A 20,369-nucleotide genomic window follows, 5' to 3' on the forward strand; every position below is an offset into this window, starting at 1 on the left:
CATTCTTGTTTGTGGAGTGAATGGGCTCAAGAAATCAGCCCTTGATGACCCAAGAGTCCTTGCAAAGAGTCAGGGTGGAAGAAAGGAGAGGATGGGTTGAAGCAGGGTGTATGTGTGCAGACTCCAGGATTAGGGTCTTCAATGCTAGGTATATGTGACTAAAAGCGAGGTTTTTGTTATTGTTGGATTTGTGTGTTATGTATGCTAGATCCTGGACTTGAACTCAGGGCCTGGGCTCTGCCCTTTAACTTTTTTGCTCAAGGCTGGTGCTCTACCACTTGAGCCATAGTTCCACTTCTGCTTTTTTAGATGGTTAATCAGAGATAAGAGTTCTCACAGACTTTCCTACCCTGTTTGGCTTTGAATCTGGATCCTTAGATCTCAGCCTCCTTGAGTTGCTAGGATTACAGGCATGAGCCACCAGCTCCCAACTTCCAATTATTCTTATGACACTGGATCTAATACAAAGTAGAGAAGCCAGCTTGAAATATGTTCAGGGATCGTACATTCTTCAGTTTTTCTGAAGTTGTCATTCTTTTCTTGTCAACTTGTTCCTTTCTGTAACAAATGTTACCCAAAATCCATCAAAAATGTTTATTATGAGCACCAGATATGCTTTGCTTTGTTTTGTGGCTATATTTGTCTTTCCTTGGAATCCTAATGAGACTTTGATGGTTGACATGAATATATGTGAAATAAAAACTCTGGCAGAAGTTTGACTTTCTTGCATTGATTATATAATTGTTTTAAAGGAGTATGAATTTTAAAAGTTTTTTCTTTTTGGTGCTGGCACTGGGGCTTGAACTTAGGGCATGGATGCTATCCTTTAGCTTTCTTTTTTCACCTCAAGGCTGGCACTCTACCACTTGAGCTATATAACAAAAACCAGGGCTGAAGGTGTGGCCCAAGTGGTAGAGCACCATCCCTGAGCAGGAAAGCCAAGAAAGAATGCTACGCAACTCTAAGGCCCTAAGTTCAAACTCTAGCACTTCTAGAGGGTAGGGAGAGAAATGTGGGAATTTGTCAAATGCTTTTTCTCCATGTACTGAGGTGCTAACGGTGGCTTGGCCTATTTTGGCATATTAGATTATTGCTTTCCTGTTGTCAAAATGAACCCATACTCCTGGAATAATTTTCACTTGATTATGATATCGAATGGAGGGCAACTCTGTGAAAGCTCTCGAACCTTGTTAAAAAGCTTGATGGAAGCTAGATACTGGTGGCTCACGCCTGTAATCCTAGCTACTCAGGAGGTTGAGATCTGAGGATCAGTTCAAAGCCAGCCTTCCTGGATCGAGTCTGTGAGACTCATCTCCAACTAACCACCAGAAACCTGGAAGTGGGGCTATGGCTCAAGTGGTAGAGTGCTAGCCTCGAGTGCAAAAGCTAAGCAAGAGTACAAAGCCCTGAGTTCAAGTCCTGGGACTGCGCATGTGTGAACACACACACACACACACACACACACACACACACACACACATTTACAAAATCTGAAGGACTGTACAGTTTGTCTGAATGGGGCTTTGCGCTTCCTAGTCTGTCAGGCAGCTTTTGTGCGTATGTTAACCCTTTCACAAGAAGCAGCTTCACTGTTTCCTGCACAGGTGTGATGCCAGCATAGCTAGACTTTCAGCCGAACACAAGACCACTTACGAAGGTCTCCAGCATTTGAACAAGGAGCAACAAGCTGCCAAACTGATCTTGGAAACGAAAATCAAAGATGCCGAAGGACAGGTGAGGCCTGTTTCAGGTAGCTTTTAAAAGCGGGGAATTGATTGTCAGCGAAGAATATCATGACATGGAATATTTCATGCAGGAGAAATGGGCTGAGGCCCCCAGCATGGGTTTATGCAAATCAAAAAAACTCATAAACATCTCATTTTCCTTCTCCCTTTTCCTCTTTCTTTGGAGTTCCCTTCCTGAATCCAACAACCAAATTACCAAAAAATTTTTTCAGTGCAGTTCTAATTGTGAAGATTATTTCCCCCTGATTCCTACGACAATTATTATATCCCCCAAATTGTAAATTTCACCTCTAAAACCATCTCCTAGCTGGATGTCAGTGGCATCCTATAATCCTAGCTACCCAGGAGGCTGAGATGTGAGGATCGCAGTGTGGAGCCAGCCCAGGCAGGAAAGCCTGAGAGTCTCTTATCGCCAATTAACCACCAAAAAGCCAGAAGTGGAGCTGTGGCTCAAGTGATAGAGCACTATCCTTGAGCAAAAAAGCTCAGGGACAGCACCCAGACCCAGAGTTCAAACCCTAGGACTAACACAAGAGAGAGAGAAAGAAAGGAAGGAAGAAAGAAAGAAAGACAGAAAGAAAGAAAGAGGAAGGCAGGAAGGCAGGCAAGAAGGAAGGGAGGGAGGGAGGGAGGAATAAACTTATCTCTTAACTACCTCCAGTAAAGATTTGAAGCTACTGATATAAAAAACAAAATTAGATACTATAAAACTATGAGGAAGCCGGGTGCTGGTGGCTCACGCCTGTAATCCTAGCTACTCAGGAGGCTGAGATCTGAGGATCGCAGTTCAAAGCCAGCCCGGGCAGGAGAGACCGTGAGACTCCTATCTCCAATAAACCACCAGAAAACCGGAAGTGGCGCTGTAGCTCAAGTGGTAGAGCGCTCGCCTTGAGCTGAAGAGCTGAGGGACAGCGCCCAGGCCCAGAGTTCAAGCCCCACGACCGACAAAAAAAAAAAAACTATGAGGAAAAAATTGAAAGATAGGTCCTTTTTGTTTTTAAAGAACAGGTAAGGCTACAATTATTATACCAGAAAATAAATGCAAAGAAATCTTAAGGAAATCTTGTTTGCCTGCAACCCAGCCAAGTAAAATACAGAAAACCATCAGACACATGCTTTGTTCTTTGTTCTGAATAGGATGAATGTCACAAGTCTGGACCATTGTAGTTCTTGTGGAAAATGTGAACACTTCACATGAGTTTTGGTCAAAAGCCAAGAGACATGGGTAGGCAGTGGGAGAAAGGACCAGGGAAGGGTACAGGGGTCTTCACTGCTGAATAGACTTGATATAGACTAAATCTGTCACCTGGATGGTGGTCCTGGGGATTGAACTTAGGGCCTGGGTTCTGTCAATTAGCTTTTTTTGCTCAAGGCAAAGTGGTACTCTACCACTTGAGCCACAACTCCACTTTTTTTGTTGTTTTTGCTGGTTAACTAACGATAAGAGTCTCACAGATTTTTCTTCCTGGGCTGGCTTCAAACCATGATCCTCAAATCTCTGCCTCCCGAGTAGCTAGGATTACAGGTGTGAGCCACAGGTACCCGGCTAGGATGGATTTTTGTAAGTGACTGAAATTGAACTCTTTGTGAGTTGTAGCCACAGCGATGGTAAAGATGACTTGGTTCATGCCAACTGATTGAAGAGCTGCTCCTGGGCAGCACTGTGGCCCCCTTGCTAGGGAAGTGTGAAGTTTAGGGCTGAGGGTGTGCAGTGTTTTGGCAGAGCGCCCAGCTTTGGCTTTTCATGGGGGTTTAAATAGGAAAATGGAAGTGGAAACACGAGGTGAATTCATAATGAACTCACTGAGTTGGATCTTGCTGCCATTGGTTCACATGGAGCTTATGAGATGTTTTCCTGAGGTGTGATATTTACGAACAAACCTTCTCTTCCAGATTTCTCAGCTTTTGAACAGAGTGGATTTGTCGATCTCAGAGCAGAGCACCAAACTGAAGATGTCTCACCGAGACAGTAATCACCAGCTTCAGCTTTTGGATACTAAGTAAGGAATCTGTTCATTAAAACCAGTTGTCGATTGTATAAACTCTGACTTTATGCCACACTATAGGTTGGGTTTTTTTTTTCCTCCCAACATCATGTGATCTGATGGAATGCACCCTATCTGAAATCACCTGAGATAATCTGTTAGAACACATACACACACACACACACACACACACACACACACACACACACACACACACACACACACACACACACACACACACACAGAGGATATTTTTGCCAAAGGATAACTTGGCTCAACTTGGATCAAATGATGGAGAAATTATTCAGATAAACACCACTTCTGGCGTTTTGGGACTTAATTGGAAATAAAAGTCTCACACACTTCCTTGCTTGTCTGTCCTGGAACTGTGATATTCAGACCTCAGACTCTTGAGTCGCTAGGATTACAGGCATGAGCAACTAGTGCTCAAATCATCACGTTCTTTTCTTTTTTATCCTCCTGGCCTCCACACTTCCCAACTTAGTGCCAAGGGCAATCCTAGAAAACATAAATGTCATTTTTGGTGGGACAGGGTTTTATACAAGTATATGTATTAGTCACCAAAAACCCAATAGACATATATTGAAGTTGTTCGATGTTACCTAAAATTCATTTAACAATCAACTTGTTTATCTGCTTCTCATTTTATTTTATCATCTTATTTTAGATTTAAAGGTACAGTTGAAGAACTCAGTAACCAGATTTTATCTGCACGGAGTTGGTTGCAACAGGAACAAGAACGGATAGAAAAAGAACTTTTACAGAAAATAGATCAGCTTTCTTTAGTTATAAAGGAAAACAGCGTAGGTATTGATGTTTGCCAATGATTAGCAGTTATATCCAGTGGGGGGGGGGGGGGGGCGGCTACAAGATTGACCCATACCTAGCAACTGACCATTAATTTATTTGTAACCACCTAAATTAAGCAGGCAATTATTTCTTGCCTTTGAATCTGTTTTCATGGCTCACATTTGTGTGTGTGTGTGTGTGTGTGTGTGTGTGTGTGTGTGTGTGTGTGTGTGTGTGCATGACTGCTTGCCAGTTCTGGGACTTGAACTCAGGGCCTGGGTGTTATCCCTGAGCTTCTTTTCCTCAAGGTTAGTTAGTGCTTTGCCATTTGAGCCACAGCACCACTTCCAGCATTTTGTTTTTGGTAGTTAATTGGAGATAAGAGTCTCATAGACTTTCCTGCCCAGGGCTGGCTTTGAACTCAGGTCTCAGCCTTCTGATTAGCTGAAATTATAGGTGTGAGCCCCCAGTGCCTGGCAACACTGTGTAGACTGTGTTTCTAATAACCGAGTGTAATTCTTTCCGGGCCCCTCAGGGAGCCAGTGAAAGGGACATGGAGAGGAAGCTCAGCCAGATGTCAGCCAGGCTTGACAAAATCGAAGAGAGTCAAAAGAAGAATATGGAAGGACACAGGACCAAGCAGGAGGAAGAGAAGGTGCAGGGGCGGATCAGCAAGCTGGAGCTCCAGATGAATGAAGACATAAAGGAAATGAAAGCAGAAGTGAATGCCGGTAGGTCCCAAACAAAACACTTGCTTTATCTTCTTTGTCTCCTCCTTCCCTCCCTCCTTCCCTCCCTCCCTCCCTCCTTCCTTTTATTTTTTTGTTGGTTGCAGGGCCTGAGCTCTGGGTCTGGGTGCTGCCCCTCAGCTCTTCAGCTCAAGGCTAGCGCTCTACCATTTGAGCTATAGCGCCACTTCCGGCTTTTTCTGCTTATGTGGTACTGAGGACTTGAACCCAGGGCCTCAGCCATGCAAGGCAAGCACTCTACCACTGAGCCATCTTCCAAGCCCCCCACCCCCCACACACCCTCTTTTACTTTATTTATTTATTTTTTAATTTTTGCTGGTCCTGGAGCTTGAACTCAGGGCCTGTATGCTGTCCCTGACCTTTTCTTTTTGCTTAAGGCTGGTATTCTGCAACTTGAGCCACAGCTCTCCTTCTGGCTTTTTGGTGGTTCCTTGGAGATAAGAGTCTCATGGACGTTCCTGCCCAGGCTGACTTCAAACCACGATCCTCAGATCTGAGCCTTCTGAGTAGCTAGGATTTTATCAGCGTGAGCCACCAGTGCTGGGCTTAACGTATTCCTTTTCAAACACTAACTCTTTTGAAATTTCTCTTTTCTTGAAGGGTTTACAGCCATTTACGAAAGCATAGGATCCCTCAGGCAAGTTCTCGAGGCCAGGATGAAACTGGATAAGGACCAGCTACAGAAGCAAATTCAACAGATGCAGAAGCCGGACGCGCCCATGTGAACAAAGCTCAGCCAGGGACCGAAGAGATGGTTTTGCTAGTGAGGCTTGGGCCCTGATCCCCTAGTAGCCAGGCCGCCTCTGCATTCAGGACTGTCCTGTCTATGGCGTGCATTTGCCAAGAAATATGTTTTCATGGGTCGTCTTGATGTTTGAGTCTTGGAAACACCTCTTTTTTTCTGTATAAATATATGATATACAATTTTTACCACTTGATTTGACTTCTTTGAATTCAGTGGAGCTCCTTCATCCCTGTCAGATTTTTTTTTTTTTTTGGTGTGTGTGTGTGTGTGTGTGTGTGTGTGTGCCGGACCTGGGACTTGAACTCAGGGCCTGGACACTGTCCCTGAGCTTTTTTTTTTTTTTTTTTTTTTGCTCCAGGTAGTGCTCTACCACTTGAACCACAGCTCCACTTCTGGCTTTTTGATGTTTCATTGGAGATAAGAATCTCCCAAACTTTCCTGCCTGGGCTGGCTTCAAATTTCATCCTCAAATTTCAGCTTCCTGAGTAGCTGGGATTACAGGTGTGAGCCTCTGGTGCCACCTGGCTCCCATCAGATTTTGAAAGGTTTTAATCTTATTTATTTTAGGATCAACAAGACTTCATTGATTTTCAATGCCTGATGCTCTAGCCAAGACAATTTGCTATTTTGGAAAAAAAAAATGTTGTGGAGAATTTTTTTAAACGAAGAAACAAAAGGAGATGCCACAGGATTGTGTTGCTCCTTTCCCTAAATTAATAGAATATTCCCAAATAGAATTCAATTTTTGAGGCCATGTTTGGATTTAATTGCTGTTCTGTGTGTGTTTTGTATATTGATTATCTTCCTGTAAATCTTCTGTGTTTTGTAAAGAAGAAGAGATTTAACACTTTAAACAAGAACAAAAAGCCTACCATTTATGTAATGAAAATAGTTTAAAAAAAATTGATGAGTGCCATGTAAACCAAATGGAAACATAAGATCTAGATCATCTGAGGCACAATGTTTATCACCACCTAGAGATATACTGGGTTTTAATATTTAAAACTATTTTTGATTTATCTACAGCCTGTATAATGATAGCCATATATTTAATATTGGAGTCGTGCTGCACGATCAATTTATTGTACAACCAGTGATTCTTCTATTATAACAGAATGGGAGAATTTTTCAGACTTTATGATGTCTCCAAATATTTCCAAAATTGGTGCAATGTGCTGGGGTTTCTAAATACTCCCTGTAACTATGTTCTTGTGCCTTGGTTTTATCATGCCAGAGCACCATACCTGATAAAAAGCTTTGCCAACAAAGTCAAAGGTGTGATAATGCATCCTAGTTACATAAAAGGGGGAACATACACATTGTGTGTGTGTATATGTGTGTGTGTGTATGTGTGTGTGTGTGTTGGTACTGGGGCTTGAACTCAGGGCCTGGGCGCTGTTCCTTAGCTTTTTTGCTCAAGGCTAGTGCTCTACCACTTGAGCCACAGCTCTACTTCTGGCTTTTTTGGTGGTTCATTGGAGAGAAGAGTCTCACAGACTTTCCTGCCCCAGCTGGCCTGGAACCGTGATCCTCACTTCTCAGCCTTCAGGCTGAAATTACTGGAAGGATTACAGGTATGAGCCACCAGTGCCCAGCCTTGTTTTTTTTTTTTTTTTTCTTTTAATGTCCTAGTGTTTTGGTTAATGTTAAGATGCAAATCTTTCAGTATTACTAATGAACTAGAAATTCATACTTTTTGTATGGGCCATGAATCCAATGGATATTGCATTTTTAAAGACTATGTGCTGGTACTCGGGTTTGAACTCAGGGTCTTGCATTCTTGCTTGGCTTTTTCAGCTGAAGGCTGGCACTCTAGTACTTGAGTCACAGCTCCACTACTGGTATTTTGCTGGTGATTTGAGATAAAGAGTCTTATAGACTTTCCTGACCGGGCTGGTTTTGAACTGTGATCTTCAGATCTAAGCTTCCCCTAAGATCACAGGCATGAACCATTCGGCGCCCAGCGTTTGCATTTCTATGTCTGTCAAAATGTTCACTCTGAGCAACTTAGTAGAGTGTGGCTGTTCTGTCAAACACCATATTTAACAAGTCATGGAAAACTTGGCCTGTGATGGTTCACTGCGGGGCACTGCGTGAGCACACCAATATTTACAACACTGCTTTTCCTTTTTATGTTAAAATGAAACAAAAAAATATCCCATTTTTGTCATTCTGTTTGTAAGGACTCAGGAAAATAAAAACATTTTCTATATTTCAGGACAAATTAAAAATGAAATATTGAACTGGCTCTTACTGTTGACTCCTATAAAATATGCTGGTAACGTACAGAATATTTTATTTATTTATTTTTGTCTTTGTGCAGGTACTGGGGGACTTGAACTCAGGGCTTCTCACGCTCACTTGGCTTTTTCTGCTCAAGGCTGGAACTCTACCATTTGAGCCATAGCACTAGCTTGAGCTCTTTTGCTGGTTAGTTTGGAGATGGGAGTCTTGTGGACACTTCTGCCTGGGCTGGCTTTGAACTACGATCCTCTAGATCTCTGCCTCCTGACTAGCTAGGATTACAGGTGTGAGCTGCCAGCTCTTGGGCTCTTTTATTCTTAATCACTTGATCTTTTTTTTTTTTTTTTCTAATTTGGATTCAGAAGAAGTGTTATATGGACCCTCCGTGTCACCCAGTATGGTTTACCATTCCTTGGCCCAAATCTTGTCATCTCTGTCTACTCCAAGGACAAAAGGCCAATACTTCTTTATGTCTATCTCTGGTATAGACAGACATAGGGCTGTTTCCACCATTCAGCATGAGCCACATCAGAGAGCCATGCCCCCTTCCCTTCTCTCTCCTCTGAGGTCTGTATGGAGGGAGGCTCAGCATATCGGATGCCTGCAGGAGGTGCGTGGGGGGGAGGGCAGGGTGGTCCAGGGGGTGATGTAAACAGGTGATTCGGTTGAATTTCTCAGAGTGCCCCCCCCCCATTTTGCCAGCCCCATGTTATGGGCTATTCCAGGGACTCCCCATCCAGAGAGATGGGGTAGGGGTTAAAAAGTTATTCATGCCCCGAAGCCCCCATCCCCCATCAAGTCAGAGTCTGTGGGGAGGGGGTGGCATCAGTGTGTGTCAAGGCCCCCTGACCTTGTGGGGGAGGAGAGGGGTTACCCAGCTACAACCCGGAGATTACTCTGCTTCCCCAAGTTACAAGGACAATCAGCTTCTGTGTTCTTTCCTTTACCACAAATTTGCAATTAAAAAAAAAAATAATAACATTTCCAACATGGATGTGGTCTGTGTGCTTTGTTAAATTTAGTCTGAGGTACAAGCTCAATTTTGGTAAATTGCTTTAGGGAAGAGAGTTGGTACTGGGGCTTGAACTCAGGCCCTGGGCCCTGTCCCTTGAGAGCTCAAGGATGGCACTTTACCACTTGAGCCCCAGCTCTACTTCCAACCTTCTGCTGATTAGCTGGAGATAAAGAGTCTCACGAGCTGGGTTGCTGGTGGCTCATGCTATCATCCTAGCTACTCAGGAAGTTGAGATCTGAAGATCATGGTTCAAAGCCAGCCTGGGCAGGAAAGTCCATGAGACTCTTATCTCCAATGAACCATAAGAAAACCAGAAATGATGCTGTGGCTCAAAGTGGTAGAGTGCTAGCCTTGAGTGAAAAAGCTCAGGGAGAGTACCCAGGCCCTGAGTTCAAGCCCCATGACTGATCATCTTCCCCTCAATGACTTTCCCACGTGGATTGGCTTTAAACCAAGATCCTCAGATCTCAGTCTCTTGAGTAGCTAGGATTATAGGCCAATCTTGTCCCTGACTGGAGGCCTAGAACTTTTGAGCTAAATTCCTGGCCCAGTGATTGTAATTAGTTTATGGTGGGTGTCTCAGACAATGGTGGATGGTATCTGATGACTTTTGCTCCTGATCACTGATGATTATATTTGCTGTATTTTCTTTTTTTTTTGGTCCCGTCATGGGGCCTGAACTCTGGGCCTGGGCGCTGTCCCTCAGCTCTTCAGCTCAAGGCTAGCACTCTACCACTTGAGCCACAGCGCCACTTCCGGCTTTTTTCTTTTTGCTTATGTGGTGCTGAGGAATTGAACCCAGGGCCTCATGCATGCAAGGCAAGCGCTCTACCACTGAGCCCTACCTTCCCAGCCCTATTTGCTGTATTTTCAAACTTGTGAAACTTCAGCTTGATTGAGGCCTGAATAAAGCAAAGGTCTGGCTGAGATGCAGAAGGGGAGAGGAACAAAGATGTTCATGGATTTGCCTCCCTGTAGTTCAGTTCCACTGCGTCTCTTCCCTGAATCTTAGGAGATCCATGGGCTTTTGCTGCTTTCTTGTAGTCAGGAATGGGAGCAACAATAAAACTTACAAGAGGGAGAATCCAGGACCAAGAAAAATGCTTCAACAGCTCAACCCTTATTTTTAAGAGCAGGAAACAAGTATCCAAGAAGTCACTAGTGGGCATTGCAGGAAAGTAGAAGATGCAGGCGGCAGCTATAATAAATACTGATCTCCCACAGCTCTGCCCTGATATGGCAGAGTGCAAAACAGACAACAAATTCCACCCTTATTGAGAGTTCACTATAGTGAAAGGTGAATACCTAAGAAAATAAATGAGGGGATAAAAAACACCAGGTAAGTGCTTTGGAGGGCAACACTCAGGAGATGGAGGAAGTGCCAGGAGAGGAGATGGAGGCCAAAATAAGATGGTAAGAAATGTTTTCTGGTCAGGCACCGGCAGGAGGCTAATATCTGAGGATTGTGGTTTGAAGCCAGCTGGGGTAAGAAAGTCTGTGAGACTCTATCTCCAACTAACCACCAAAAAGCCAGAAGTGGAGCTATGGATCAAGTGGTAGAGCACTAGCCTTGAATGAAAAAGTTCAAGCCCCAGAACCAGCACCCCTGCTCAAGAAAGAGAAAGTGTGTGTGTGTGTGTGTGTGTGTGTGTGTGTGTGTGTGTGCGCTGGCACTAGGGTTGAACTCAGGGTCTGGGCACTGCTCCTTAGCTTTTACACTCAAGGCTGGTGCTCTACCACTTGAGCCACAGCTCCACTTCTGTTTTTTTCTTTAGTGATTAATCAGAGATAAGAATCTCATGGGCGGGGCTGGGAAGGTGGCTCAGTGGTAGAGCGCTTGTCTTGCATGCATGAGGCCCTGGGTTCGATTCCTCAGCACCACATAAGCAAAAAGAATAAAAGCTGGAAGTGGCGCTGTGGCTCAAGTGGTAGAGCGCTAGCCTTGAGCTGAAGAGCTGAGGGACAGCGCCCAGGCCCAGAGTTCAGGCCCCACGACCGGACCCAAAAAAAAAAAAAAAAAAAAAAAGAATCTCATGGGCTTTCCTGCTCAGGTCTGCCCGGAATTGAGACCCTAACATCTCAGCCTCCAAAGTAGCTAGGATTATGGATGAAGTAATCTAATTGTTGTTGTTGTTGTTTATGTGTTACTGAGGAATTGAACCCAGGGCCTCATGCTTGTTAAGCAAACACTCTACCACCAAGCCACATTCACAGCCCCCTCTAATTTTGTTAATTAGTCTTTCTAAGGAGTCTGTGTTGGGGGGTGTCATAAAATGTTGGTGACCACTGAATTGATCCCTTCTAACACCTGATTGCAGGAAAAGTGTTTGTGCATATTACCTCTTTTCACTCTGTTATTTATGGGAGTGTGAAGAATAAATCTGATTCCAGGCTTCTCTTTCATGTGTGTGTGTGTGTTCCAAAATTTAGAAAGTCTCCATTCATCTGGTTTTACCAGACTCAGGAAGCAGAAATCATCTCAGGTTAACCTTACCCCAGTCCTTTCTCTAAGATAAGCCCAGGGTTATTTTGCTCTACCACTAGATGGAGAAGTAAGCTAAAAAGCTAAGTTTTGGTACTGTTGCTCTTCCAAAGGTTTTAAATAAGGATGAATCCGCACAGGTCTTGGACTTTGCTCTAAATTTTATCCTAAAGACTAAGCCTATAGATTCTCATTTGCAGCTGAAGAAGCCAGAGTTGTTCGTTTTAACTGAACTTTGAATGAGAGGCTTTGAGTTCAAGTTCCAGTAGTAAATTAAAAAAAAGGAAATGCTGTCGGTGGTAAAAAATTTCCTCTTTACATTGTGATGTTGGATTCCTCAAATCTTGAATCCCCCCCTAGGAATACAAATGATATTATAATGCCTAGAAAGTGACCAACTGTTCATAGATAATAAGTATTGTTGAATACATGATCATTACAGTAGCCTCCACCCCTGAATCCACTGGGAATCCATCCAAAGCCTGCAGTGAATACCTGAGTCTGGCAGATAGGATGTGTTTTCCTATATGTACACATCTATGATAATGTTTAATTTACAAACGACGCAGTAAGAGATGAACCACAATACCTAATCATAAAATAGGACCATTAGGCAAGCAGCATCAGTGGCTTACACCTGTAATCCACGCTTCTCAGGAAGCTGAGATCTAAGGATCTAGGTTTGAAGCCAGCCTGGGCAGGAAAATCCTTGAGACTCTCATCTCCAATGAACCAGCAAAAAGCTGGAAGTAGAGCTGTGGCTCAAGTGGTAGAGCATTAGCCTTGAGTGAAAAAGCTAAGGGACAAGACTAGGCTGTGAGTTCAAGCTCCAGGATCAGCACACACACACACATACACACACACACACACACACACACACACACACACACACACACACACACAATTTGGGGCCTATAGGCTAAGAATGTATCAATTCTCAGAGCAGGCTGCGCCCTGGGGTGGCTGGCTGCTTTCATGTGCCAATGCTTTGCTCAGACCTGGATGTAATCGTCATGGAGTGTTGTGAGCATTGGGGTTATTTCCCAGAGTCCTGGCTGATTCCAACACGGAGTCCAGCTCACTAAGCTTGGTTGTCTTTGTAGAGTTTGGTAAATCACAGGAAGGTACAAGAACCCGTTTCTAGAAAGTTCCAAGTGATGCCAAGTTTTACCCATGAAAGGTTTAGGCCAACAGCCTTGGTATTACTGGTTGGGAGGTCATGAGGGACTTGGAGCCTAATGTGGCCCACAAAGAGCCCTGGTGGACTGGGGTGCAGGAGGCTCTCTTCCACTCCTACCCATGCTTTCTTTCCAGAACCTTGGCCACCCTCTGAGGGAGGAGCATTTTCTCTCCAGGCACCCTGACTGCTGGGGAGCTCACATACACTCTCCTTTCAGGCCAGGAAAAATGAGGAGGGGGGGGAGGGCTGGGAAGTTGGCTTAGTGGTAGAGCGCTTGCCTTGCATGCATGAGGCCCTGGATTCCATTCCTCAACACCACATAAGCAGAAAAAGCCGGAAGTGGTGCTGTGGCTCAAGTGGTAGAGCGCTAGCCTTGAGCTGAAGAGCTGAGGGACAGCACCCAGGCCCAGAGTTCAGACCCCACAACTGACAAAAGGGGGGGGGGGCACAGATCCATTTGGCTGCAGGCCTTTCCACGTTCAGAGTCACCTGGCCTCAACCATTCTGATGATCAAAGGTCCCAGGAAGCTGCTCTTAGATTTTAGTTGCTTTCTTACTTTGTTTGGCCAAGAGTTTGCCCTGCAGGGCTCAGAAGGAAGAAGCTGGTCAGGGCTGCTACGGGTACATAAAAGGGCATCGCTAAGAGGAAAGTTGGGTTATGTTCCCAGTAGTGTGTGTGTGTGTGTGTGTGTGTGTGTGTGTGTGTGTGTGTGTGTATCCTGAGGTTTGAACTCAGGGCCAGGACACTGTCCCTTAGCTTTTCTTCCTGCAGGTTAGATCTCTACCACTAAAGTCACAGCTCCACTTCTGGCTTTTGGGTGGTGAATTGGAAGTCCACATGGTGATCAACCCAGGCCCTGCGTGATCTTCTCTGCTCTCTCATTTCTTCTCCTCTCCTCATAACAGTTTGCTCTGGCCACATTTATGTGTTCTTCCTCCAACTCATTTCTACCTCAGGCCCTTTGCACTTGCTGTTTCTCCACCTAGCTATCCAGTTTTCTCATCTAATTCAAGTTATTACTCAAATGCCTTTTACTAGCTGAGACGATGTTGCTTGTTCCATGCGGGGAAGAATGCCAGGCAATAAAAAGTGCTCAAAACTCTTCTCGGAGGCTGAAGGTATAGCTCAGTGGTAGAGTGCTTGCCTAGTATGTGCAAGGACCTGGCTTTGATCCCCCTTATCATGGGAAAACAAACAACAAAAATCCCCAAATGAAGCCAAAAACCCAGCTGGGAATGTAGGTTAGTGCTAACACTCTAGCAGTAACGTGCTAGAAGCCTAATGTGCCTAACATGCGTGAAGCCCTCAGTTCTATTCTTCAGTACCACATACACAGAAAAAGCCAAAAGTGGTGCTGTGGCTCAAGTGGTAGAGTGCTAGCCTTGAGCAAAAGAAACTCAGGGAGCCGAGTGCTGGTGGCTCATGCCTGTAATCCTAGCTACTCAGGAGGCTGAGGATCGTGGTTCAAAATCAGCCTGGGCAGGAAAGACTGTGAGACTCCTCTCTCCAATAAACCACCAGAAAATCGGAAGTGGTGCTGTGGCTCAAGTAGTAGAGTGCTTGCCTTGAGCTGAAGAGCTGAGGGACAGCGCTCAGGCCCAGAGTTCAGGCCCCATGACCAACAACAACAACAACAAAAAAAGAAACTCAGGGACAGTGCCCGAGCCCTGAGTTCAAGCCCCAGGACTGGCTAAAACAAACAAACAGCTCAGGCATGGTGGTGCCCACCTGTAAGACCCTTACTCAGGAGGCTGAGGCAGGGAGATCAAACCATTGAGGCCAGCTGGGGCTATCCAGTGAGTTCCAGACCATAGTGAGACCATGTCTCACACTGCTCCCTGGAAACCCAGAATGTTGAGAGTAGATGAAAAGGGGGTGATCTCCAGTGATGTAATGCCTTTATGGGCTCATTATATAATGTAAACACATGCAGTGCTTTTACAAAAGCAGTAGAGGGTAGAGGGTGTGCGCTTGCGCGGGCCTCTCTAGGGCTATTAGCTCTCAAACAGCAGCAACAAGGGTCAGAACCTAGCCTGCTAAAGAAAGGCCACGCCTGTAGGCTGCAAGTTCAGTGTGCGCATGCGTGCCAGGCCATTTGGCGTTTGGGCCTGGACTTCCCTAGAATTACCAATGAATCTCTCCATGGAGAAACACTCTCAGGGAAGCAGCTCTGTGAGTTTGGTTGTGCTGGCTCACACCAGTCATCTCAGCTACTCGGGGAAATGGAAAGCAGGAGGATCATGGGTCAGCCCAGGCAACAAGTTAGCAAGATACCATCTCGCCTTCCAATCAATAAGCTGGGCTAGAGTGGCAGGCACCTAGGGAATTATAGCGATGTGGGAGGCAGACGTAGGAGGATCCTGGTGTGAGGCTGGCTCTGGACAAACGTATGAGACCCTAACTGAAAAATAAAAGAAAAAGAAGTTTTGGAGAGGTGGCTCAAGTGGTAGTGCAAAGGTCCTGAGTTCCAACCCTAGAGATGCAAAAAGAAAGCAATAACCCCCCCCCCCCCCCAACTCGTCTGTGAACTTTGCCTGTTCTGAAGGTATAATGGAAACGTTACCGAAAGGACAATATGTCAGGACTAGATGTTTCTCAGGCAGTTTATTTGTTGGTATTCTCAGCTAGAATGTTTGGCCCTCTTTTTGTGTATGTGTGCCAGTACGGGGGCTTGAATTCATGGCCTCCTGCTTTCACTTGGCTTCCCCTGCGCCCCTCAACGCTTGAGCCGCACCTTCACTTCTGGCTTTTTGCTGATACATCAGCGCTAAGAGACTCACAGACTTTCTTGGCTTTGAACCACGATCTTCAGATCTCAGCCTTCAGAGTAGCTAGGATGACAGGTGTGAGCCACCGGAGCCTGGCTGGTAAATGCAATTTTGACAGCAATCCTGAAGCTCCAGGGACAAGCCCCCCTCTTCTCCCCTTCCTCGTGACATAAGAGAAGTAGTCCTGGACTTGAATCCACTCCAGCTCTATAGCAAGAATCCCCAATGTCTCCTCTACCTCCACGTTCTGCTAATACATTTAGGAAGTTGGTTATATTTATTCATTTATGTCTTTATTTAATGCCCGTCCTGGGGCTTGAACTCAGGGCCTGGGTACTCTCCCTGACTTGTTATGTTCGTGGCTAGCACTCTACCACTTGAGCCAAAGTTCCACTTCTGGCTTTTTGGTGGTTCACTGGAGATAAGAATCTCACCGACTTTCCTGTCTGGGCTGGCTTTGAACTGAGATCCTGAGTTCTCAGCCTCTTGTGTAGTTAGGATAAAGGCACACACAGAGTAGGGCTGGGAAGGTGGCTCAGTGGTAGAGTGCTTGCTTCTCATGCATGCTGGGTTCAATTCTTCAGCACCACATAAGCTGGAAATGATGCTGTGGCTCAAGTGGTAGAGCACTCGCCTCGAGCTAAAGAGCTGAGGGACAGCGCCCAGGCCCAGAGTTCAGGCCTCACAACCCCAAACCCACAGAGTCAATATTTAACCTTGCTTCCCTTGTCTTCTTTATCATCATATTGATTCTAATTCCTATATTGATTCTGGGTTTGCTGGGGCGTGAGGGCTCCTGGCACCTGGCAACTGCAAGCTCTTTATGACAATTTAGTAGCAATGGCATGACTCATGTCTGCCCATAAACTCTGGTCAGACGTAGGTGACTGATTTCATTACCTTTTTCTTGTTGATTCTCTTCCTGTTTTCACTAAGCCGCATGTGTACACCCACACCCATTTATACTTCTAATTTTCAAAGCACCCCTTTAGAGCATGGGGACACTTTCCTACTCAAGGTAGTTTTTGTTTTTGTTTTTTTGTCAGTGGTGGGGCCTGAACTCTGGGCCTGGGCGCTGTCCCTCAGCTCTTCAGCTCAAGGCTAGCACTCTACCATTTGAGCCACAACACCACTTCCAGCTTTTTCTGCTTATGTGGTGCTGAGGAATCGAACTCAGGGCCTCATGCATTCAAGGCAAGCACTCCACCACTGAGCCACCTTCCCAGCCCCTCGAGTTTTTTTGTTTTGTTTTGTTTTTTATTGATAGCAAAATAAATGGGTACAACACAAGATTCTATCCCTTTGTGGCCAGAATCCAGTTGAAGAGTCTTCATAGGGGCTGGGAAGGTGGCTTAGTGGTAGGGTGCTGAACTAGTATGCATGAAGCCCTGGGTTTGATTCCTTAGTACCACAAAAACTGAAAAAGTCAGAAATGGTGCTGTGGTTAAAGTGGCACAGTGCTAGCCTTGAGCAGAAGAAGCTCAGGGACATTGCCTAGCCCTGAGTTCAAGCCCTAGGACTGGCAAAAAAAAAAAAAAAAAGTCTTCATGAATTGGGTATGATAGCTCACACCTGTCATCATAGGTAGGCGGGAGGCTGAGATCTCAGGATCATGGTCCCAAGCCAGTGTGGGCAAGAAAGTCTGTGAGACTATTTGTTTGTTTGTTTTGTTTTTCGGTTATGGGGCTAAGCGCTAGGCCTGGGTACTGTCCCTGAGCTCTGCAGCTCAAGGCTAACGCTCTACCACTTGAGCCACAGCGCCACTTCCAGTTTTCTAGTGGTTTATTGGAGATAAGAGTCTCATGGAGGGGCTGGGAAGGTGGCTTAGTGGTAGAGCGCTTGCCTTGCATGCCCGAGGCCCTGGGTTCGATTCCTCAGCACCACATAAGCAAAATGAAAAAAGCCGGAAGTGGCACTGTGGCTCAAGTGGTAGAGCGCTAGCCTTGAGCTGAAGAGCTGAGGGACAGCGCCCAGGCCCAGAGTTCAGGCCTTACGACCGGACCCCCCCCCCCCCCCCAAAAAAAAAAAAAGAGTCTCATGGTACTTTTTCTGCCCGGGTTGACCTTGTACCTCGATCCTCAGATCTCAGCCTCCCAAGTAGCTAGGAGTACAGGTGTGAGCCACTGGTGCCCTGTTCTGTGAGACTCTGATCTCCAATGAATCACCAAAAAGCCAGACATGGAGCTGTGGCTTAAGTGGTAGAGCACTAGCCTTAAACACAAAACTCAGAGACAGTGCCCAGGCCCTGAGTTCAAGCCCCAGGACTTCACACACACACACACACACACACACACACACACACACACACACACACACACACACACTAGAAGAGATAAGAATTCTTTTATATGCTTAGATTGGACAGGAACTTCCTCGTTATGACTGAAATGCTGGCATCCAAAAGAATAGGCATCTAAGTTTGACTCCATTCCAAATGGAGTCAACCCCTATCCCTTCAGATTCGGGAAAAGAAAATATATGATGTAAGAAAAAGTTAAAAAACCAAATGGCAAGCTGGGAATGTAGCTACCATTTACCTCACAGGGTGACGAGAAAAGATAAGCTCCCTAATATGGAAAGAACTGGAAGCATCAGAAAAGAACTGAAACCCCTAAAAAAGATATGCAAGGAATGAGAACAAATAGTTCTCAGAAAAGGAAATAAAAATGGCTTCCAAACATAGGGAAAGGTGGGGCTGAAGCTTACATAAAAGGCGAATATAAATGAACACTAATGCTAAAATACCATTTTTCAGCTATCAGATTGGCAGAGTTGTCGAGTTGGGTAAAGCCTATGAGCTAGCAGGCATTTCACACATGCACGGCTCATGGAAGTGAACTTCAATTCTGTGGAGAAATATGTATGATATCTGATTATCTATCAAAGTTACTGGTGCATCTATTCCAAGACCTAGCAATTTAGTTTCTGGAGACATAAGGCATAGTGCGCATTCATGTACACTTATGTATATAAAAATTATTTATCATTGCTTCCTTTGGGGATAGTGAAGGATTAGGGACAAGTCCTTCAGTAGAAAGCTAGCTAGGAGAAATAGATATAATGTAAAGCTACACTATTGTAAGAAGGCAATATTCATGTGAAAGATCTCCAAGAAAGATCTGTTAAGTGAGAACCCACATCAGACCTCCAGCTGGATCAACAAACATCAAAGTGCAATAGAACAATATGCTTATATTGCTCAGAAGTACAGAGTCATAAGACTACAGGCTGACATAGAAGGTACATAACAAACTAATAAAAATGGCCAATGTCAGCTGTGTATATTGGATGGCAGACCAAAAAATGAAAAAAATAAAAAAGGAAGGTAGGCACAAGGATTTTTTTCATTATATCTCTGTGTGTGTGTGTGTGTGTGTGTGTGTGTGTGTGTGTGTGTGTGTGCCAGTCCTGGCTTTTTGGTGGTTAATTGGAGATAAAGGTCTCATGGAATCCTGCATGGGGTGACTTTGAACCATGATCCTCAGATCTCAGCTTCCTGAGTAGCTAGGATTACAGGCACAAACCTGTAGCATCCAGCTCTAGCTGTATTTTTTGTCTTTAATTCATAGAAAAGCCCCAATTCTCATTTATTGTGCCTTAAACACAAGAGTGAAAACATACGTTTCGCGGGGTATGAGCAAAGGCATACTATACTACCTTTTATTTCATACCAGGTAAGTGAATTTGTATGCACTTCATTGCTTTTACTGATGAACTACTAAAATCTCAGGACAATGCAAATCCAAGTGCTCCTATCACTCCTATCAAATCAAACCTAGATTTCACGACAGACTTTGAACTCAGCAGTTACCTGGCAGTTGGCTTTCCAACTTGGAGGAAACATTTTGGATCAGTGCCATATCGAAGTTATGTTACCTATTCAATGAGGACAAATGTGGGATCTATTACTTATTTTTCCTACCACTCATTCCTTTTCTTCTCTAAAGTCTCTCAATCATTAAAGCTCCATCAAAGCTTATCTAATCCTCTTGTTATTTCTTTTTATTTTTCCTTGTCCATCATGGGGCTTGAACTCTGGGCCTGGGTGTTGTCCGTCAGCTCTTCAGCTCAAGGCAAGCACTCTACCACTTGAGCCACAGCACCACTTCCAGTTTTCTGGTGATTAACTGAAGATATGAGTCTCGTGGACTTTTCCTGCCCAGGCTGGCTTTGAACTAGGATCCTCAGATCTCAGCCTCCTGAGTAGCTAGGATTACAGGTGTGAGCCAGGGCACCTGGCTTATTTCTTAAATAGGTTTGTCATGCCATTTCATGTCACGCTTTTCAACTTATTTTTTCTTGCTGATGTTGGGGATGGCACCCAGAGCTCATGCATGCTATGTGCATTATCTATCACTGAGCCACACACCAATCCCTAGTTTGATTTTTTTTTTTTTTTTTTGTGCCAGTTCTGGGGCTTGAATTTAGGGCCTGGGCACTGTCCCTGAGACTTTGTGCACAAGGCAAGTACTCTACCATTTGAGCCACAGCTCCACTCCTAGCTCTTAAATATTTTAGTGGTTAATTGAGAGTCTTACAGACTTTTCTGCCTTGACTGGCTTTGAACTGTGGATCCTCAGATCTCAGGTTCCCAAGCAGCCATTGACCATCACTGATGCCGGCCTCCTGAGCCTGCTTACAGTGG

The 20,369-nt window shown here is 44.9% G+C and overlaps 1 protein-coding gene across 1 annotated transcript in view; it reads left to right on the forward strand.

The window, feature by feature from the left end:
- Fam81a (family with sequence similarity 81 member A) overlaps positions 1-6,271 on the forward strand; it is a 36,920-nt gene extending 30,649 nt beyond the window's left edge. The window contains exons 5-9 of the mRNA XM_042687768.1: positions 1,605-1,734; positions 3,639-3,745; positions 4,419-4,554; positions 5,076-5,271; positions 5,890-6,271. Of these exons, the coding sequence (XP_042543702.1) occupies positions 1,605-1,734; positions 3,639-3,745; positions 4,419-4,554; positions 5,076-5,271; positions 5,890-6,014 (694 nt within the window). The 3' untranslated portion in view covers positions 6,015-6,271. The remainder of the gene's footprint in view (positions 1-1,604; positions 1,735-3,638; positions 3,746-4,418; positions 4,555-5,075; positions 5,272-5,889) is intronic.
- Positions 6,272-20,369: the final 14,098 nt, after the last annotated feature.

Source organism: Dipodomys spectabilis, unplaced genomic scaffold (assembly GCF_019054845.1).
Source record: "Dipodomys spectabilis isolate Male_0828 unplaced genomic scaffold, ASM1905484v1 ptg000108l, whole genome shotgun sequence".
NCBI lineage: Eukaryota > Metazoa > Chordata > Mammalia > Rodentia > Heteromyidae > Dipodomys > Dipodomys spectabilis.